The sequence below is a fragment of the Balaenoptera physalus genome (genome assembly GCF_965194825.1).
Source record: "Balaenoptera physalus genome assembly, chromosome: 4".
NCBI classification, from domain to species: Eukaryota; Metazoa; Chordata; class Mammalia; order Artiodactyla; family Balaenopteridae; genus Balaenoptera; species Balaenoptera physalus.
The window spans coordinates 5,316,767-5,340,611 of record NC_138891.1 but is presented as its reverse complement, the minus strand read 5'-3'; the positions used below and the strand labels follow the sequence as shown (position 1 = coordinate 5,340,611).

At 38.6% G+C, this 23,845-nt stretch overlaps 1 protein-coding gene across 1 annotated transcript in view; it reads right to left on the bottom strand.

Moving 5' to 3' along the window:
• The window catches only part of ZNF385D (zinc finger protein 385D), a 231,206-nt gene extending 209,604 nt beyond the window's left edge, over window positions 1-21,602 (bottom strand). Inside the window, exon 1 of the mRNA XM_082460776.1 lies at window positions 21,408-21,602. Within this exon, the coding sequence (XP_082316902.1) occupies window positions 21,408-21,587 (180 nt within the window). The 5' untranslated portion in view covers window positions 21,588-21,602. The remainder of the gene's footprint in view (window positions 1-21,407) is intronic.
• Window positions 21,603-23,845: the final 2,243 nt, after the last annotated feature.

The window sequence follows — 23,845 nt, the reverse complement described above, 5'->3', positions numbered from 1 at the left end:
TCTGAGGCAGCACTGCCTGAGGAAGTTCTGCGAATTCCAAGCTACAGAATCTCCCAGGGTCTTGCCCGCATGGGCAGCGGCAGAACCGGTACCAGCTGTGCTGTCAAACGCACACTCATCAGTTAACTGTTGCCCAAATCAAACTGCAGCCAAGGTTGTTAGAGCTGCTGAAAAAATAAACAGCTGTTGACAGGGAGATGGTACAGGTGGTGAGGTCACACCGGCAGCGGGGGCTGGGGGTGAATGAGGAGGCGAAGGAAGAAAGGGATGATGTGAGCCTGTGACACTTGTAGACCCCAGAATAACTAACCTACTCACTCTCTAACCTTACTAGTGGGGGATCTTAACTGCACTTGCAACTGACAGAAAGGATAAAAGAACAGATCAATCTCAGGGGTCTTATTCCTGCTGTACAGCCTGCATTCTGAGGGTGACAGCAGAACACAGAAATAAATGATAAACCTCCAAACCCACCGGCAGGCCGTGTTGAGGGATTCAGAGCTGGGCTGGGAATCCGAGGAAAATAGAGCTAGTCAATTAGCTAGTCAGTTAGCTAGTCAGTTTCAGAAGGGTGTGTGACATACAAGTTCCTAGAAAAGTTGGAAGTTCCTTGCAGTCCCCACCTACTTCCTAGGCAGCCAGCCACCCTCCCCATCACCAAGTTTCATGCCAACAGTCCCCGCGGAGAAGAAGAAAAGAATGGAAAGAAGGGGACTCGACCAAGGTAAAGTGACTTCGTTCCTACTGCCCGGGTTTTCCCACTCAGCTCAAAGTCACAGCTGCTAGGTCCCATGTCATGGTTAGGTTTTCCAGGTCCATGCTCAGCATTAGGTACCGAGGAAAACTGCACATTAATGAAAAACTGTGCAAAATGAATCTTAAAAATTGATACAAATGAACTTCTTTCCAAAACAGAAATAGACCCACAGACATAGAAAACAAACTTATGGTTACCAAAGGGGAAAAGGGGAGCAAGGATAAATTAGGAGTTTGGGATTAACAGATACACACTACTGTATATAAAATAGATAACCAACAAGGTCCTACTGTATAGCACAGGGAACTATATTAAATATCTTGTAATAACCTATAATCGAAAAGAATCTAAAAACGAATATATATCAATATATATAACTGAATCACTTTGCTATACACCTGAAGCTAACACCGTATTGTAAATCAACTATATTTCTATCAAATTTAAAAAATTAAAAAAAAAAAACCCAAAAACTTAGCCAATGTCTCTTTCACCAGCAAGGGTTTTAGGTTTTCCCATTTGATTAGTTTATAATTCAATATAGGTGAATCTCAAATTTGTCTTCTACCTCAAAGGGCAGGTAATTCCAAGAACTGGGTTGAAACAAGCATCTTGTTGAACTCAGAGGGTCCTGGTGTACAGGGACTGAGAAAAGACCTAAAAAAGCAGAGTGGCTGCCAATGGCCACAGGGCCAAATTATGCTTTCTAAGGCGGAAAAATTGAAGGAACTTTTAAAAATGGTTTTTCTTTTCAAAAATTGAGGAAGAGGGCTATATACTTTTGGGATGTGAAAATAAGCCCCGAAGTAAAGGCAATCGTGGGTTTGGTTATGTTGAAGAAAATGAAGAAAGGAGGAAAATGCCATTCAGTGAACACCTACTTACCTGCGACTGCTCAGTACTGCCATATAAACCGTTTTTGAATCGGGGGTTTTGCTTACTACTGTGTTAGGCAGTCTTATCCTTATTTTATATGCGAGGAATTAGCTACTCAGGGAGGTGAAGTTAATGGACTGAGAACCACACGGGCTAAAGGGCAATGCTTTGATCTGAACCAGATCTTTACCTTCAAACGTAAGCTGCAAGTTTGAAAGAGGATTTACCAGCCACAGACTGCTCAGTGGTACCCGAGACTGATTCATTCAGCCAGTAGTAAGTGGGTGCCTACAGTGTGTTGACTAGGGCTGTGGGAAAATGGCAAACAGTGGATGTGGAAAACATGTCAAACCTAGAGAAAATCTGATAGTTCTGACAGGTCTACAGTCTCCACCTACTTTAGAGGCAGTGACAAATAACGAAATTAACTGTTTTCACTTTTCCACCATCAGAGGCCTGTATAGGCCGCTCCATTAACTTTCTTTCCATATTTCATCTGGGAACGTTTTCAATCAGCATTCGGAGCCAACGGCTTCAGCACATGGACCACACACAGAAAGCAAGGAAAAGTTCTGGGTTTTTGTGTATAATGGCAGCACAGCCCAATCCCACTCCGTCTGATTCCCTGGCTTGCTGAAGTCAGAGCTGGACAGAATGAGAGCCGGTCCAAAATGATTCTGTGATCTGTCATTTATCCTAAATTACTGTGATCTTTTTCGTCGCTAATCAATTTCTTAATGACATACGTAGTTTCTCATTTCTAAGCAAAACAGAATAGTCAAGGAAAACTGCAGGTACAGACAGATCTAAATGTCTCAATATTATATTTACAGATAATCCAAATGTCCAGAATAAGTCTCATTATCCAAATTCTGATATGGCTCTTAAGTAAATTACAATCATTTTCTAAGTACTAACCTTTTAAAGGGATCGCCTAAATAACATGTAATAAAAACAATACAAAATTCACCACGAGAGTCTCCTTACTATCCTACTGGAAATCATTCGCAGACCTACATGCCTTTGGCAGAAAAAGCAAAATGGTAGTGATGAATCAATCTTTTTCTCCTTCCCTCCCTTCCTTTTTTCTTTCCCTTTCTTGCTTCCTTCCCTCCCTCTTTCCCTCCTTCCTTCCATTTACTTACCACCACGGATGCCACAAATGCTTATTTTTCAAGTGTTTTAAGTTCTAAAGAAGATCAGGTAATACAGCTAATTCTATAATATCCATTAACACAGCTGAATTCCTAAAACAATGATTTTGTTCCATTTTCATTATCTATACATCTGTTTCTTGTATCCACGGAATTAGTTGTGGTGGTAAAATGTGCTTCTCCCTTTGTATTCCTGACAATATAACTGAACCGAATAACTTCTTAAAGTACGTCACTTTTCATTTTAAATGTAGCTTAAAAAAAAAAACAGGTTAACAACTGCCTATAGTTAACTGAAGATTTTATGTGCTATAATATTATATGCCACCCATTACCAATTTTATAGGCTGAGCAGAATAAAATAATCATTGATCTTTTTCACCTGAATGCTATTAAGAAAAACGGTGTAAACTTCAAGTGATTAAATTGTTACTTAAGATGCTTTATTAAAATTTATTTTAAAGCGATTTTTCTCATTAAGACTTGACAAATCTGGAGAGTACTTCATTTAATCTCCTTTATGAGAATGTTTTGCATGCAAAGAACCTGAAGGACTATGAAACTCCAGAGAGACTTGGGTGGTCTGGAGTTGCTGAGACCTGTAGGCAGTTATTTCTTGCAGTTCTGCTGTGCAAATTGTTTCTTACACAAATCAAGGTGGGAAGGAAAGGCAGGGAATCACGATCTTGCTTAACAGTTTTAGTTTTCTACAAACATCGATACAAATAAAGACGGAACCACTGCCAATTACACTCTGTGTCTTACACATCTTTTATGATTACTTAATCAAAATATCCCATAACAGGAGTTCAACAGATTTAAGGCATGTGACAAAAGAACTGTAAAAGACCTATCAGGAAATAACAAAGGAGCAACTGTCATTCTCACAACTACCCAAAGCCAGTACAGTATTCTCGAGGTTGGGTGTGTCCCAGGAAATAAGATATATGTGATATCTCATGTAACCCACAAACAACCCATAAGGTGATTAGTAGTGTTACTTGCATGTTACAGATGAGGAAACTGAGCCATAGGGAAAGCAAGCAACTTCCCCAACATTACATATTTAGTAAGTATTGAATCTAGAATCCAAACCTTAGACTCTGACTCAAAAGCCATCGCCTGAAGCTCTAAAGCCCTGCTCCTCCATGTGCGGTTCACAACCAAGCAGCACCAGCTTAACCTGTGACTTGATTAGAAGTATGTACTCTGGTTTAATTGCATACTGATGTTCGAGAGCATTGCTCCCATATTATATAACAATAGTGTGAATAATAATGGTGTGTATTATGTTATATATTTCTTTATTACTTCAAAGTATGTGCACAGATACTGCTTAACTGTGGGCAAGACAAGGTTAGAAGGCAAATAAGAATGTTCTGGAAGAAAAGGAGTCTATTTGGATGTCACCAGACAATGTTTGGTTCTGCAGTTTATAACATAACGTGGACACATATACTCTTGGAGGACTATGAAGGGAGTGGTCATGAATTCATGTCCCCAGAAGCTACTTAGTGGGCTGACATCATGAAATTTTGCCGAACTTGCCTAGGAAGGGTTGTCTAACCACATCAAAAGCTATCTTGCCAAAAGTGACACTAACTGTCCTTTCTGAGGATATAATGAAAGAAACCTGTTCCCTGAGAGTTTCCATTTAAATGAGGAGGAATCTTGGCAAAGCAGATCTTCAGAACTAGGAAATATTTAAAGTTCCAGTCCCTGTTACTGAATGTTTTAAAAAGCAACAAAGGAGCAACTGTCATTGCCATTCTCACAACTACCCAAAGTCAGTACAATATTCTTGAGGTTGGGTGTAAGCAAGAGCAAGTTTAATTAATTTATATTGAATGCAAAACTGGATATAGCTTTTTTATCATAAATGCAAGTTAGCTAAAAGACAGTGAGATAGGATGGAATGTTTTCTTGAATTCTTTTACTTTGTCCAAATAAAAGCCAACTGATTCATTAATAGGAATCAATCTGTCAAGTTAGTAGCATTGAATTTACTACTAAAATTACATAAAATGTGTTGGTTTCATGTGCCTGCTTCCTCAGCTAAATTATGAACTTTATTCTTCATTTATTCTAACATAATAAATGTTTCAGACATAATAAATAAATACTTATTGATTCATGAATTAAAATAATTTTTTTCAGGTTCCCTGGATTAGGACTCTAAGATTCTTGAAGAGAACGACTGGGTCTTGGTCATTGTCTATCTCCCATGACTAGAAATTTGACAGTAACAATATTTATTGAACTAATGAATGAGTAAAAGGTTGCAGAGAAGGAGAAAGTAGCCATGCTGTTGAAGTGACCATGAAAAATGTTAATTCCGACAAACAAGTTGCCACTTTTATGGCAACAATATGAGTATTTTATATTTTAAAATGTAAATGAACAATGGAATCCTTATGTCCTAAACACCTTAAATGAGACTAGTTATTAATGAAGTTTTCAATTTGTATTCATTCTCTACGAGTTCATATAACTTGTGGTTGAATATTATCTGCTATCAATCAAGCTGATAAACACATTTATATATTTATAAATATTTACTTCCCAATAAACTTCTACTTAATACTCACATTATCAAGAGCCAACATTTATGAGAGCAAAGCTCACAATTATGAAACTTACATTAATTATTTTTTGAAGCAGAATTCCTTAGGTCAGGTCTTTACATATCAGTGTTCCACATAAAGACAAATTTTTTAAAGGGTATAGATAAAATACAGGTTTTATTATAATGGTGTTTTTTAGACCATTTCACATCTATAACATTTTCGTTTATGTCATTCTTTAAAAAAATAAGAAAAAGAAGAAAGTATCTGCAGATATGCTCAGGACATGAGAGAAATCTAGGGCCATTTATTCTTCCACATCACCTACTGAAAAAATACAAGTTGTCAACATCAGTTAAAAATAATGGCTACCAACCAGCCAATACATCCATAGAAAGACAGAAAACAGCCTCCACTGAAGCAAGCCAATGTACTAAATATGGAATCAGACAGCAATCACAGAACTAATCACCATATTTACAGTCAAACAATGCAGCTGGCAAGAAGATCCAAAGATATGACGAGCAGGGAAGCAACCTGGAGTCTTAGTATTTCAAACACTGAAGATGTGGAAAGGTTGGCCAAAATAAAAGCAGGGCATGAGGTATTAACATATGCAATCAACATTTCTGAACACCTATGGCATTGTATATTAAACATAAACAAACTCCATGTGTTGTAAACTTTAAATCCCAGATATGATTTCAGGAGCCAAAACTCAACTTGGAACATTTTTCTTTGCTCCTGCGGTGAGTATTTTTTCAGGATGTTCTTTTAGGTTTACTTGGCTTTATCAAGAGTCAAGCTAATGCCTCTCTCCCTGCCAACTACCATAGAAGCCTTCTTAACGAGGTAAAGCAGACAGCACAATAAGCAGAGGAGAAAGAAGTGGTTACATTCGTGTGTTTTTCTTTATTAGGCATGAAAGTCCTTAAGACACACATTTAAAAAAATTCCTTCCAACAGCTCACAGGCACCGCAAGTGATACGCTATTTAGGATAAAGAACAAAATGCATCACACTTTCAAAAGAATTCTGAGAGCAATTCAGGCTTCGCTGTTCTGCACGTTCTACTGTCAGATTCCCAACACTTTTGAGTGAAGTTAGAAACCGAGGAATGTAGCACAAGGTGTGGGGTGTTTCCTCCTCATTCTGGACAAACCAACGGTTTCTGAGAAGAGTGCATTTGGCTTTGAAAAGAGTTGAGAGTCATCACGTGATGCTTGTAGAAGTCTTCAACAGACAGGAAGTTTGCAGGATATAGAATATAGTTCTCTGTGCCCTGTGCTGTACAGTAGGACCTTGTTGTGTATCCATTCTCTATATAAAAGCTTCCACCTGCTAACCCCACCCTCCCACTCCATCCCTCCTCTAACCCCTCCCCCTTGGCAACCACCAGTCTGTCCTCTATGACAGTTTCTTAAGAGAAAAAAGTGAAGGAAAATTTTGAGGCTAAGAGCCTATAAGGTATTACCTCATTTATGTTCTGGCTTATGATATCTCCATTCAGCTAAAGATGAATATATTCATCAGATGTACCATATAGGATATCTGTGATCACTAAACTCTTATTGTGTGGAGGAAATGGTGCTCTGGTGCCCTGGTTCTCATTGTATTCGGAAGCACAGCAGTCTGGATTTTTTTCCTTTTTTTTTAGTGGTGAGGAGAGATTTCTACAAGTTATTTCTAAAATTGTTTAGAATAATGGTTAAATGTATAGTCAAGTCCAGTCAATCAACTTTAAATTTAAACTGGACTTTTTAACTTCATTAAGGAGTTATATGACAGATATGGTAAACTCAATGATCCTTGATTCTAAAATAAAAATTTTCCTAATATTCAGAACCCAGTGGCTATCTAAAAACTACAGCAATTCCTTGAAAAACACAGAGCTTTCAACAGAAAATTAAGTGTCAACTTGACATTTTAATTTGCTGGCTGGAACAATTTGCTCTAAGGACGTGTAAATAAAGTTGCCCACTTCTGAGAAACACTCAAATGGCAGTGTTTAAACAGTGATGTTAATTTGCCCACTACCCTAAAATACCATCCCTACTATGCTATGAAACTCGATATAACCTAGCACTATCTCGATCAAATTCCATTACAATCGGTATTAATAATACAAACCAGAAATTTTACTAACCTCCTTGACCTTCACTGAATGTGCAAGTGTTTAAATGATAATGTCTATAATGATTAAATTTGAAATTGGATTTTAGGAATAAGTTGCCAAGCTTGGTCAACATGTTTTCTGATTGACTTTGTAATCTCATCTAATAGGAGAAGGTAACAAGAATCAATGCATTAGCCTTTCCACCTAGATATAATCTAAATAGCTCTACAAGGCCTTTCAGCAAGCCAAATGCTAAGTGTGACACAGAAATCTCAGAGCTGGGGCCATGTCGATCAGAAAATACAAACTAGGGGGCACATCTAAGTATTAATATCAGCTGGGCCCTTAACTAATCATATATTATAGGTAGTACACGGTGCAATTAAGTATTTTGCTGAAGATATTTGCAACTTATACAGTTTGAAAAGTTTTTTAATATATAAAAAATATAGAATATTATAATAGTTATGTACTGATTACCTAGAATGAAAAGCTACATGTTAACAACTCTGTTTTTGCTACAGATACGTCTTTTTTTAAATAAGAAAACTTGAATGCTACAGACATGTCCTTTGTTCCCTTCATCAGGCCTCCTGTCACTCAGTCACTCCTCAGAGCCGCCTGCAAACTAAGATTTGATGCATGACCTTCCAGCCCATGTTATATGCTGATAATCAATCTCAGTCTCTCTCTCTAATTGCCACGTGATTTCAAAATACACACACACACACGTATATTCTATAATTCTGTACACAATTTGCAACTTGTGTTTCCTCCCCACCCGACATTATGCTTTTATGGCATTTCCACATAAAAACAATTCTTTCATTTCAAACGTCTCTTAAGGTACATTTCAAAATAGATCTCAATGTAGACATCTATTTTTCCTTTCATAATCATATTAATTGTTACGTGTTTTGGGGTTTTTTTTGGCTAATAAAAACATTGCTGGATAAACCATAATGGGAAAGAATATGAAAATGAATGTGTATATATGTAAAACTGAGTCACTCTGCTGTAGAACAGAAATTAACACAACATTGTAAATCAACTATACTTCAATAAAATAAATTTTAAAAATTTGCTGCAGTGAACATCTCTGAATTAAGCTTCATGAAACACCTATGCAAGAGGTTTCTACATACTTGCATTATTTTAAACCATGATCCCCAGTAAAAAGCACGTGTACATGCATAAACATACCTATCCATATACATTTGTGTATATATTTTTTTCTTCAAAATTCTGAATTTTTACTATAATTTTAGGTAAGTAGAATTAAAAACAAACTCTGAGCTTAAAATCATTCTACTTTATTTCTCTGCCTCATTCCAAACCAGGATTTCAAACCCAGAGTATGTCAATAGGACCTGATAGGTAGTCTAAGAGCTAATTAAGTTAAAATTAATTAAGTTGACTCTGGAGGTCAAATTAGTATTTTCTGGATTTTTTTTACTTTAAAAAACAGATAAAATTATCAAAAAAAAAAAAAAAGGCCAGGATCGCCACATAGCTCATCACACACAAGCACCATCTATTTGAGTATATAAATTCTGTAAATGTAGAAAGTGCCAGAAAGGGCTGTTTACCTCTCTTGTCTATCTTTCCTATCTCATGTTCCTAGAAAAGCAGGGACTGTTGCTTTTCAATGTAGCAGGTGACAAAAGTCACAGAAGCACTAAAACTGTATGTATACATAGAAGTTCTAAAGAACACAAGGATGTTTTGTGAAACTAACTGTTTTTCTATGTGATTGCTTTTAAAAAACTGGTTTAAAAAATGTTCCCAACTTATTGTACTACTGGACTGTTTATTCTAGTTTCTATTTAAAAAAATAATTTGGATGTAGACATCAAAACTATGAAGTATCTTATCCCCATATACAGTCACTTAAATTTTCCTCTTCCTTCTTTTTTTTTTTTTCAGTTCTTTAAAATCCCTCATCAAGGTCGTTGAAGTAAAATTCCATTTCAGATTGTTCAAAAAGGGAAGCTCAATAATTAACTACTAATTTTACTGCCTAATTATTTGCCCAAACTCAAGATAAAACGTGGCATAAATGGCTATGCTTCAGAGAGAGGAAAATTTGCAAAATGCAAATTTTCCTACTTTTGACTCTAGTACTGTCTTGATTTATGAGTTTCAGAGGAAGCCATTTGCCATTGCCATACCTCACCAGGATCAGGAAAATTGGGTAAAGCTAAAGGAATTTGAGTCAAATTGTGTTTGCTGCTTCCTCAACCAAATACCATGCGACTTACCTAAATTTAATAACTACTTCAAAAAATCCCTTCATGGGGACTTCCCTGGTGGCGCAGTGGTTAAGAATCACCTGCCAATGCAGGGGACACGGGTTTGATCCCTGGCCCGGGAAGATCCCACATGCTACGGAGCAACTAAGCCTGTGTGCCACAACTACTGAGCCCATGCTCCAGAGCCTGTGAGCCACAACTACTGAGCCCGCGTGCCACAACTACTGAAACCCTCGCACCTAGAGCCCGTGCTCCACAACAAAAGAAGCCACCGTGTTTAGAAGCCTGCACACCGCAAGAAGAGTAGCCCCCGCTCGCCGCAAGTAGAGAAAGCCCGTGCGTAGCAACGAAAACCCAATGCAGCCAAAAATAAATAAATAAATAAACCCTTCACTTTCGATGTGTAGATGGAACCTGAAACCTTAACAGTAACAGAGCCCTGCTTCCCAAATCTCTCTGCTGAAGGACCTGCATCCCCCCATAAATCATAAGCCAAAACTCTTATGAAATATAACAAAAATGAATTAACAGAAAAAATGAAATGACAAAGATATGCAAAATATGTCATAATTCTTTACTAGCTTCAACAGATGTCCACTTGCTCTCCTAAGCTGCTATAAAATCTTCTAAATGCTTCTCACGTTCAATCTCAGCACTTATCTCATTGCAGACCTGGAATCAGTTCTTAGACAGGAACATACAGGTCTGAGAACCACACTTTGAGAAGCGCTGAGTCATAAAACCAAATAGTCTGCTGGCAAAAAGTTCTCATTCCTTCGACAAAGAGTCATGAGAAACAGCATTAACATTGTTCTTTACATTCGTGCAACTTTTCTCAAAAGACAGTCTGAGAAGGTTACTCTTTCATCTGTACTTCACTGTGAAAATGGATTTTCCCACCAATTTTGGCCACAGAGTGGAATTCAGTGATTCTCAACATTTAAGGGGCAAAGGACTCACCTTCGGGAGGTTGTAAAAGATGCTCATTACGGTCCCAACACCAGAGCCCAGAGTTCAGAATTCAGTAGACTTCCTTAATGCCTACCATTTCTGTAGCACCTTCAATCTTTAACACCTTTAGATACTCTTACGAGGTCAATACGATTACTCTAGTTTCACAGATGAGAAAATGTGGACTCAGGCTTTTGTCTTTTAGACATAGAACTCAGACCTTTTAGATTCTAAGTTTAGTATTTTTTCTTAAGTGTGCAGATGGGTCTTGAGTCTTAAAATTGTTACTAGGATAGGAATAGATTCTTAAAATTTACTACCACATAAAGTTATTTATTCCCCTAATGATGACTGGCCGTATACAACATGAATGCTTGTGAGGGTGACATTATATAGAGTCCACTGAAGCTCTAGATGTTCCTTTTCATAAATGTCCAATCACAGCCAGGATATTATTTAGGAAATAGCTTACTGTCTTGGAGTTAAGCCTTCTAAGGAGCTACAGATTATTTAGTTAATTAGCTTATAATGTATACCAAGGCTCTGACAGCTGATTAAAGAAACTACAACTAAAAAATGATACAAATGAACTTATTCACAAAACAGAAACAGACTCACAGACTTAGAAAACAAATTTATGGTTACCAAAGGGGAAAGGGGGTGGGGGATAAATTAGGAGGTTGGGATTAACATATACATACTATTATATATAAAATAGATAAACAAGGAGCTACTCTATAGCACAGGGAACTCTATTCAGTATTCTGTAATAACCTATATGGGAAAAGTATCTGAAAAAGAATAGATTTACGTATATGTATATGTATAACTGAATCACTTTGCTGTACACCTGAAACTAATACAACATTGTAAATCAACTATACTCCAATATAAAATAAAAATTAAAAAAAAAAAAAAAGAAACCACAACTGTTTGCAGGCAAGAGAGCCTTGTCATAGATGAAGTTGCACTGGGCTTGGATCACTGCATCTAAATCTAGCCATGACTCGGTGATTCACTACTTGTGTAATTTGGGGCAAGTTATTTTACTTCACACCTTTGGGTTTCCTTACCTATGTCATCCAGATAGCACTTATAATATGTAAGGCTCTCATGAAATTGTATTTTTTAAAAGGTGGGTGTAAAATTGTCTTCCTTAATAGCCCTTGTCACTTAGTCTGTGATCAATGAACATGTTTTTTACAAAAAAGCAACATACTGTAGTTATATGGAGTAGTTATATGGAGCCGGCAGTGGCTCCAATAGAGAACTTCTTTACAGTGTAGGTGACCTACAGTGGAGACACTCCCTACCCCAGGGGTAGACTTATTTGCCATCACGGTAGATAGTTAAGTAAAAAGCTGGATTACGAGTTGTCGGAAACACTGTAGAGTGCAAGTGTAGGTACGTAGGCCAGATGGCTCTAAGAATCCTTTCTTGCTTGGGTGGTCCTAACAAAGTATCACATACTGGGTGTCTTCCACAACAGAAGTGTATTGTCTCACAGTTCGGGAGGCTAGAAGTCCAAAATCGAAGTGTCAGCAGGGTTGGGTCCTTCCTTCTGAGGGCTGCGAGGGCAGAATCTGTTCTAGGCCTCTCTTCTTGTGTTGTAGAAGGTGTTCTCCCCATGTCTCTCTTATCATCTTCCCTCTACAACTGTCTCTGTGTCCAGATTTCCCTTTTCTATAAGGATACTAGTCATAATGGATTAGGGTCACGCTAATGACCTCATCTTAACGAATGACATCTTCGACGACCGTATTTCCAAGTAAGGTCACATTTCCAAAGCACCGTGGGTTAGGAAATTTGGGGGTACACAGTTCAACTCTTAATGCTATGATTCAATGTTTAGCAGCCTCATGAGAAACAGAAGTCAGGGGTCTCAGTTTTCTCTTAGCTCTACCACTTACGAGCCATGAAACTGGAAATCTCTCCATCATTCTAGGCTTATCTGTAAAATAAGTGATTTGCAGCTGACACAAATTAATTCTAAACTGTTTCTTTCATTTTTAAAATGTCTGTAAGTGTGGAGCAGGGAATTTCCCAAAGAGCTGCTGGATTCCACAATAAGCTAGGAGCTTAGATAGTCCCTTATTCAGGTTCCCTTAGTTGCCCAGGATCACAGTTAGTAAGAAAGCAAACAGGTCCAATATATATTCTTGCAAAAGCAAAGCTTCGGCTTATTATGATAGATGGACTGAAAAAGGAAAATAAGTACATAATGTGTATTATGCCTCAATCTTCAGTGAGAGGGACACGCTCATACCTCAAAATATCACTGGAAGGATAGATACAAAAGCCAATGACCACACGGATTGTCACTGAAAAGAGAACTGAGTGGCAAAGGAAGAGTAATAAGGGAAAGTTTTTTGTTCTCATCACAGAAATAAAGGAAAATATGTTACTTGGTCACATTTTGAATGATAGAAAAATATGTTACCTGGTCAAAGAGTACACAAGCATTAAAACAGAAAAATATCTGTGTGGTGTGCAATTGTTTAGCCTTTTATTTTCAAGCCTAGATATCCTGTATTTAATTCATTTTGTGTTTGAGGGTCCTTATAAGTAGGCTTGACTTTTACAATTTTTGGTTCACAGGAAGGTGTAGGGCTCAGCAAACATGCTTACATACCTGTTTCAGCATGAAGACATATACTGAAAGATTTAATAACCCTATGTTTCTTAAGATGCTTTTGTTGTACAAATATGGTGCACTTAAAGCACAGAACTGGCTAGAAATCTGCTACACTTGTCTTCAAAGGGCAAGGAACTTAGCAATCAATACCATATTTACTACGGTATTTTTCACCTGCAAAATTTCCTCACCTTCTACCAGTTGTGGATAAGAAAGACAGGTTTATTTTTCTACCCATAATTTCACCTTGGCTCCCTACCTATTTTAGTGACAGCAGCAGTTGTAAAAACTTTGTAGGAAGTTATTGATGTGTAAACTGAATTTAATTGACATCTCTCTGAACCAAACAAATGGAGATGTAATTAACACTGTTTCTGTAACTCTAATCCTGGCTGAGGGAGGGGAGCCATCCCCACAGCTGGAACAGGTGACAAAGTACAGAGCCACAGGGGCGAGCAAAAGTCAAGAATAATTTTTGAAAACACAGGAGACAAAATGTGCCAGTAAATATGGTAGTCTTCCCATTTTAAAGATGGAGGAAATAAAGATCCTAAAGGCTATATATCCGAAGATAACAAAAAGTTGAATTTGAAATGTTCTATTTTGAGTTCTGTATTTTTGTCATTCACCTCTAATATTATAAATGCACGTTTAACCTGTAGAATAATCTCTGTATGTTAAGCATATTTAAATTTGTCCTTTTAGAGTCCTAAAGTGCCTCACCAACATTTTCATGGCGACAGCCGTTCTGGACTCACATGAAATAGTTAGTGAAAAATACAAAGGACTGATTTTAGAGTACATTCTATAGGCAATCACTGGGATTTTTATATCACTGTCCTTTTATATAATGGGAGTAAATAAATATATGAGCCAACATAAAATTATAAATGCATATTAAGGGGATGGCTTGATGCTACATTCCCTTATATTTCCTAATAATTTTGTAAATTAATAACTTCAGTTAAATAGAAATAAGCTAATGTATGAAGCAGTGAGTACTTAGATTTTTAAAATTTTCATTGAGACATTTCCTCCAATTATGTTTCATATGATACAACTGTAATGACTATTTCTCCTCTATTAGTTATCTGTCATGCATTTTTCCTATCTATCTATCATCTATCTATCATCTGTCTTTCTATCTTTCTATCATGCATCCATCTACCCTCCACTCATTCATTCAAGAAATGTGTGTTGACAGACATAGAAAACAAACTTATGGTTACCCAGGGGGAAAGGGGGTGGAGGAGGGATAAATTAGGAGTTTGGGATTAGCAGATACACACTACTATATATAAAATAGATAAACAACAAGATCCTACTGTATAGCACAGCGAACTATATTCAATATCCTGTAATAAGCCATAATGGAAAAGAATATGAAAAAGAATATATATATATATATATATATATGAATATATATATATATATATATATCTGAGTCATTTTGCTGTACACCAGAAAATAACACAACATTGTAAACCAACTACATTTCAATTCAAAAAAAAAAAAAGACATGTGTATTGAGTCTTTGTGATATCCCAGGCTCTATAACTTAATGAAAGAGATAAATATGGAACTGATTACAGATCCCAAATTAAACCTTAACTTTTACCATATAACTTTCCTTGGCCATCTCCAAGTCACCACTCCTTCCCTTGGCCTCAGGTAGCACTTATTTTCAAAGGACTTTATTTACGGATTTAATTACTGAGTTCTTTATAGAACGTTTTAACTATTTCACCGCATGCTTGCATAGACCTTATTGTTTAATGCTTGCATAGACCTTATTGTCTAATGTGGTGTTTTTATATCTAGATGCTTTACCACCTGCTGATAGAAAAGTATTTTAAAGAGTGCTGAATCAACTGGGTTGATGCCATAGTTACAAAGATGATTCCTCCCACTCCTCTTGTTCTTCCTCTTCCTCCTTCCCTGCTCCTCTTCCTTCTTCTTCTTTTCAACCTTGTTCTTGTATTTCCAGGTCTACTAGAGTGTCAGACAGATAGCTGGTGCCTAACAAATGCCCAGAGAGTGCATCAGTGAGTAAGAGATGAATTACCTCTTCTCCCTCCTCATCCTCTCCGTTATATTTATTAGTACTCTCCTTACAACAGATACTTTTGATGGAGCTATTTTTAGGAGGCACATTTTTCAATCTATAGAATTATTCCAGTGGTCTCAAAAGTTTGTAGAATGAAGAAAGCATTGAACGAATAAACGAATGAAAAACTCATTCCTGTATTTTTCTCGCCAACAATTTGGAGATTGTGACACACATAAAAGCTTAAAAATTTCACAGCAAAATTTTGCTTTTAACCAGTTGGGATGCAAGTGATGATTTCAGGTACATGGTCCATACTAAGCATTCAATAAATGGCACCTATGACCAAAGTCCTAAACAATGTCACCCTATAAGGAAGGCTCCTGGGAGCTAAAGCACACCATAGGAGGATCATGCTTGGGGTAGACCTGCAGCTACCAATAACTTCAAATGTCCCCAACGCCCCACCACACATACACCAAAAAGCAAGTTCCACAGTGGCAGAGACTTGGCCTGTTAGTTTTGCTGTTGAATCCTAAGGGCCCAGCACATAGCAGGCCCTCAATAAATATTTGTTGAGTGAATGAAGAGATACTCTGCAGAAGTGTTTAAGAAGTGTCCAGTGTATGTAGTCATTCTTCTGGCTTTCCCTCCCTCTACCCACATATGTTCAAAATCTCAGGCCCTATCCCTGAACTGCTAAATCAGAATTTGCATTTTAACACGATTCCCTTGATTCTTCACATGCATCCTAATTATAAGAAGCACTCCTATAAGACACATCAAGTTCACTTTCCTGCCCCCCCACCAACCGATAAAACTTCTGAACCCAAACTAATGCCACATTCAAGTTTATATGGCTGGTTGCTTGTAGGGTCAGTGTTTTTGAAAAATAAGAACCAGAGCCAGATGCTAGGATTTGATCTCTCTTTCTCTCTCAGCCTCTTTCTTTTCCCCCTTTCTTCCTCCCCATTTGCTCCCTCTCTGGCAATGAAGTCATATTACACAGAGGAACAGCACAGTCAAAATTTCTAGGCTAATTTACTTTTTTTTTTACTGTTAAAGAATATTAGCCAGGGCAAACTGAAAAGCAAAATAGTCATCTCCTGTATTTGCACACTTTTCTGCCTCTTTGCACTCTGCATGGCCTCCTTACACTTCCTTGTGAATCTTCTGGAAGAGACAAGACTCAATACTTGCTGAGTATCTGGCTTATGCAGGTGCACTAGGTCGAGCTTACTCATTTAATCTTTATGCCAACAAGAAATATAGTCATGGGAGGGGAGCACAGAGTCAGGTTCACTGTCAGCTCCCAACAACATATGCTCCAAAACTTTTACTTTTCAATGACATTCTCAGTGTTCATTATTGTCATGACTACTGAGCAGAATATGAAGAAAATATGTTAAGAGACATGAAAAACAAAAAGGCAGTTCAGAGACCTTTGGAGAAAATTGGCAGGGAGTATAGCCATTTTTTACAGGTTAGCTCCAATCTAAACAATATCCCAAGGTCTTACCCAAGCCCATTCTCTGCTTCCATTTCCAGCACTTTAAAACTCAGCTACCTCTCTGATAACAAACCTAAGAGATAGTTAGCCACTATCCTTTTACGGAAAAGGACACTGGGGCTCCAACGGACTTAGCTTCTTGCCCATGATTGCAGAAACTTTTAGCTTTTCTGATGCTAAATAGTCCTTTCCATTCTGGCATCATGTCAAGTCTTCTGTTGGCAACTCAGCACTGCTTCCGCTCTTGTGTACTCCCCCTTACATCCTAAGGACAGGAATCCTGAGGTGTATGTTCCCACAGATCTCGGCCAGCAATTTTCAGCGTAAGAGCCCACTAAATACTCGAGATACACATCTTTCAGATATCACATTAGTGAAGTTGTCTTATCGTGTCCTACTGGGTGGCACCTAATTTTTATTTGCCGAATTACAGATGATAACACTGATCATTTGAGTAAGATGGTGCCTGCTAGGTTTCTCCACTGTAAAGTTCCTTTTTTTCTTTGTAATTAATAAGTATTTGTGTGGAAATATCTGGAGACTGTGTAAATATCCTGTTCCTTATATGTCCCTTGGCTGAATAACTTTAATGTTTGCCAAATGCCAATTTTTTATTTTCATTTTCCCTCCTACATTTATTCACAGGCATTCTACTGGAAGTAAAAGCTTTACCTTCTCTCTATTTAATTATATCTGTGTGGAATCATGGATTCATATTTTATTCAATGGATTATAATCTATTGTTCTCTTTTTAAAAAAAAATCCAAAATCATGGGATTTGGATGAAAGTAACTGGGATTACTGGGCATCCTCTATTTCTGCAACTTCCCGACTCCATGAAAGCAAGTAGGAAAACCAAGAGCCAGCAACAGCCTTCCCTGACCTTTGTTTGCCCAACACGTCCAAATGTTTTTTAAGCATCTAAATCCTTCTATTAATTCCCTTCCTGTTAGCATGCCTAGAATAGTTTCTATTTTTCTCATCAATCCCTCACTAAGACAAACATAAGGATAGCCTTTCACTCCTGTCCTTGAGCAGCCATTCTATCCTAGACATAATTCTCTATAAAGGCACCCATATTTACAAATATTTATTTGTCAGCTTCTCCTTTATAAACTAAATTATTTCATGGCAGAGGTCATAACATAAATTTCGTTATCACTATTCCCAGCACATAGAAGATGCTTGATAACTAGCAGTTGACTGAATGGACCAAGCTCATACTACTTAGAGAAGAAATATTTCATTACTAAATACCATTTACCTATTTCCAGGATTGGTTCCTTTCAAGAAATGCACACGCAGAATGGGATCACTGAGATAAGAATGGTCCTAAGCACTGAAACTCCAGTGAAGAGATTGAAGGAGAGAGTAGGGGTATATGAGGAATTAAAGGAAAATTTCTCTTGTCTGAAAGCTACTGGAATAACCAGAGATACAACATCCCAAGGTCAAGGGAATGGCTTCTGTTGCTATTCCTTAAAAGTTGGCTTTAAGTATATTAAGGGATCCTAATGATTTTATTGAATGTCCTTTTATATATCCATAGCCCAGGTCATATCCTACATCTGTTTTTCTTTCTCTCCTAACTATGTGTGTTTTTTTTAAACAGATGTTTCATGATTCTTCCTGACTCACGTCTGAACCCAATGGTTTATACTCTTATTTAAGGACAATAATCTCAGATATTCACGTATGTATTTTGTTACATGTATATACTGAAATTTCTTTCCTTTACCATTCTGCCACACTTCATCCCAAATAGACCATTCTATACTCATATCCTCAGAGAAGAAATATAACAGGAAAACAGTTTCTGATCACCATGGACTTTGTTTCAAAAGGTCAGATGAAAGAAGATTGTGGGGTGGGAAAGAGGTAATAGCAGTGTGGCACTTCTAGGCAGGAGGTACCACTAAAGCCTCACCAGTTTGTGTGTCCAAAGTCAAGAGTTTGGGCCTAAAAGGCCATGCTCACTAGGGGCTCATCATACCATGATTGCCTATGTGGACACATAACTTGATGAACACAGGAAGTCTCCCACCAAAAGCTGGGTGGAAAATCTGTTAGATTCTAGAGCCTCAGCATATCCTGAAACAATTAAATTTCACTTGCCTACAGACTCATGGAATGGGCTTTTGAGCCAGAAATAAAATCAACTTATAGCAATAAAATGTTACATTTAATACACCCTGAATTTGTAGACTGAGAATCACATCTGCTACAAAATCAAGAACTCAGGCTGTTACTTAAAGAGATGCTCTGTATCCTAATTCTCAGTCCCAAACTACCAGATTTGGGGCTTTGCAACCATTCCACTCAGTTGGAAACAAAGAATGGCTTAATCCATGACTGGCTGCAGCTTGACCAGCACTAGAAGGAACTAACCAACAGGTGGAGGAACAGAGGGTCTCTTGGTTTAAATGGAACGAATAACAACACAAGTCCAAATTGACCATAGAAGAAAAAGAATCAAGTAAAACTTTGGCAATCAGTTAGTCAATGAACTTCCAAATTCAAAATAAGAAGGATTGACAGGCTATTTATGAATAGAATACCTGTCATTAAAACAGTGATTGTTAATGCTGAGCCCTGTTCTAGATGATTTAACCCACATAATCATGACCACAAGCCTACAAAGTAGGTTATTAGTCCCATTTTACAAACAAAGATATCGAGATACATAAGGATTATGTGACTCACCCAAGGTCATCATGATGGTGAGTAGCAGCTCGGACTTGAACCCAGTCAGTCTACCTCAGAGTCCAACTTGACCACCATGCCATGCTGTCTTTGCCCACAAAAGCTCAACTATTTTGAACGTTATAACCCCAAAGGAAGAGATTATCAGGTCCACTCCCTTTATTTTAAAGATGAGGAAACAGTACCAAAGAGGATAAAGACATTTGCTCAGCGTCCTACGGCTCAATATATCACTCATCTTTGTTTTATGACAAATAATACTCATTGTCAATCAAATTAATCATTTTGCTTTTAATGTTTCCCAAAGGGCAAATCAAAAGTTTAAAACCCAGCCTTTGACAACCTTCCAGGAATTGTACCTCAGCTTCTCTAAAGCTGATATGAGACGTGAGTGACAGGAGGCCAAGCAGTCTCAGAGGCCAGGTAAAGCACCCTGATGGATCACCTCTGGGAGGCGGGAAGCAAAATGGTGCCAAGAAGCCACTTAACAGTGGAGCAGGCAAAGAGCTCAGAGAGAGGAAACCCAGGGACTTTACTGTGTTCATTCAAGAATCAGGAAGTTTGATTCTGAGCCATTTTTTCCTCTACTTTTATTGAAATACCTAGAATTAGAAACCTCTACTCTGGAAATATGATCTTTATGCTGCTCTATTTAGGTTCCATCAATTTCAAAATAATATTCCTATGGCAAATCCTTCATGCTCCCAAAAGCAAAGAAATCACTGTGATGTTCCCTTGTCCTTTAGTAAAGGCTAGCATGTAACCGTACCATCTCCTTGGCAGGTCCAAAGTCCCCATGACAAAGCATGATTAAAATAAATAAGACCCACTTCTGTCTCCTGAAGGAGAAGGATCTAATTGTGGACAGATTTTTTTTTAAATCCGTCATGGGGGTAAGATATTGCAGTAAGAAATCTGTTTTATTTAGCTCACTGGGCATTCAGAGACCTTGCGTCCTAATCCCCTTCACCTTGGTTGTGTTGACACGTCCTGTCATTGATAAACTCAGACCTGCATTATAACAACCGTTGAAAGCTGAATCGGATGATATTAGAAAAAAATGTCACTTACTGGCTTCTAACCTTTTCAACCCTTATTTCTATTTCCATCCTAGGAATATTCTCACTGCTTGTACAAAAAAAGATGATAAATATGAGGAATCTGTCCACTTATAAAGACATGCTTAAGAGTGAAAACAGGGGTAAGTAAGTATTGAACTTTTGTTGAGAAGGCTGTTGACAAGGCCCCCAAAACAAGGTCATTTAAGAAAGACTTAAGTTGAGGAACTGTGCCTGAGCAGGAAGAAAAAAAAATGAAAATTCTTGGTACCAGAACCCTACATTGTTTTAGGTTAAGAGGGAAAATGTGCTGTATACATGGAACGTATCTCTAGTGTGATTATAAGGGTCCTGTTTATTAAATCAGAAAAGAAATAACAGATTTGAAAATTAAAGTAGAAGGCCCAGAGAGAAGAAACACATGTTTAAGTTTTTAGACATCTACTAGAATTTGAATGCTAACACATTCATTAAATTTCAATTAAATTGAACTTGGCATGGAAAAGAAACTAATAAAATGGTTAGTGTTGTCCAAAAAGACACGAAAAGGGAGACATGAATTCATGATCAACCTAATCAGATTACATCTCTTTCCATTTTCCCTTTGAAGGAGCCTGGCTCTGGAGACCTTACACAACCAGGCAGACAACTAACCTTGTTGTGCTTTCAGACAAGCTATGGAACAAAGCATAGAGTAAATGAGAGGTAGTGAGCAGCTCACTCCTGGCCCTTAAGGTTTTCCAGTACCTACCAGCCTGGCATATGCAGATGATGTGGGACTTACCGCATTAAAATTGGGGAAGAGGTTGACTGCGGCCGCAGTGTCAAGAGGAAAGGGAAGAAACGGTTTAATATCCAGCGATGGTTGCAAAGGAGGGGCTGGTGGACGGACCAGGGCTGGGAGAGCGGGGCTCTGGCATGTACCACCTGCACAGAGGAGAACAAAGGGAGCGATCAGGGACATGGTGCATATGAAACACACAACACACAAACACCAAGGTCTCTTTTGAGACCAAAAGGCCAGCTTTATGGGTCACTGGAAAAAACAAGACATGGAGTGTATTGACCTCAGCTGGGAACCGGCCAACGAGCAGATGTGCCATTAAGCAGAGAAAACCAGTTGAGCTGCTCCTTTTTCCCTCTTGGATTATAACTATCTGGTTACGTAAGGAATTGTTAACATTTCAAACATTTCATACTCCCCAATCCATCCTTCTTTTCCTGCCTACAACCCTGGACTGAGTCAGCTACAAATCTATAAGCAACATCCCTTGATTCAAAGGGAAAACCCCTCCAATGTTCCCCCAGCCCTCTTTGAAAACGAACTCCTGCTCAAAATATGCATGCAGTCTGAGGGATTCTTTTGCAGAACTGCTCTTTTCCACCGCATCCAAAACTCTGGCAGCAAGATGACGTGAACCTGGCACAGAAAAGAAACTTAACCGCAAATGCAGGCAGCTGTACCTTACTTCCCTGGCAACTGGAGGGTTAAAACCAGCAAATCCAGCTACATATCATGTGATCCCTGAGCTATTTAGCACCCCTGTGGCTTTAAACATTCAAGACCAGCTGCCCCCTTCCTTCCCAGTCATGAATAGGTGGAATTTAGAAGGTCACCAATGAGCAGGGAATGGAATATTATGGCAACACACACAGCTCCTTTGCATACCAGTGGGCACAGGCTGTTTGCAAGGGACTCCCACCTCTGCCCCCTGTTCTAGGATTCCACTGCATTCAGAAGCTGAAAGGAGCCCATCTCCCTGTTATGTCTCTCATACTTTGGTAACGTTCCAAAACATCAATTGGCTGTTAATTAAAGGCTGTTTGAATCCTAGGAAACTGTTAAAATATGCCAGCATTCTTCTAATCTGAGAGGCAAGCAACGGACTGTAAAAACCTGCTGGTGAGAATCCAAAAAGCATGAGGAAAACAAAATGCTCTAGAATTATTCCTTTCTCATGGAAAAGAATTCTAGGAGACAGAAAAGAGAAGATGGCAGAGTAGTAGGATGTGAAGTTTGCATCTCCTGACAACTAGGGCACCTACCAGGTGCTGGTGCAGGGCCTCAGACACCTAAGGGGACAGGGGGAACCCCCGATGAGTGGGTAGGTTGTGGAGCGGAGTGAGAGGGGAGGAGAAGTAGAGGCGGGACGGGACCAACACACCTGAGGGGCAGCTGGGGGAGGGGAGGGGCCCACTCACTACGAGGGGATCAGAGGGACATGGAGAGATGTTCCGGGTATCGGAGGATCAGAAGGGAACCTGGCCAGCATTTCCTCTGCCCACTCGGGTCCTGGACTAAACCTCCACACACCGAGGCCCCCTCCAGCTGTGTGGTGCTGAGCCTAAGCCCTGCCCCCCACACCCCCAGGGCCTTTTCTGGCTGCTTGGGTCCTGAGCCTAGGTCTGCCCCCCACCTAAGCCCTGCCACCCCGCCTAAGCCCTGGTCCACCTAAGCCCCGCCCCCGCCTAGCCCCCACCCTGCCTAGGCCCTGCCCCTGCCTAAACTCCACTTCCCACAGCCAAGGCCTTTTCCAGCCTTTTTTTTTTTTTTTTTTGCTATTGTGGTTCTCTTCTACCTTGTTGTTGTTTCATTTATACATTTATTTTTTATAATATATTTTTTATTTTTCTAATTTTATTTTACTTTTATTCTTTGTTATTGTTCTATTCCTTTTTTTCTTTGGCTGTGCCACCTGGCTTGCGTGATCTTGGTTCCCAAGCCGGGGGTTGGGCCCGAGCTCCTGGGGTGGGAGCTCTGAGTCCAAACCGCTGGACTAACAGAGAACCTCAGATCCCAGGGAATATTAATCGGAGTGAGGCCTCCTAGAGGTCCTCATCTCAGCAACAAGACCCGGCTCTACCCAACTACCTGCAAACTCCAATGCTGGAAGCCTCAGGCCAAACAACCAGCAAGACAGGAACACAGCCCCACCCATCCAAAACAAAAATGAGATGACAAAAAAATATATTACAGATGAAGGAACAAGGTAAAAACCTACAAGACCAAATAAATGAAGAGGAAATAGGCAACCTACCTGAAAAAGAATTCAGAGTAATGATAGTAAGGATGATGTAAAATCTCAGAAACAGAATGGAGAAAATAAAAGAAATGTTTAACAAGGACCTAGAAGAATTTAAGAACAAGCAAACAGTGATGAACAACACAATAACTGAAATTAAAAATACTCTAGAAGGAATCAATAGCAGAATAACTGAGGC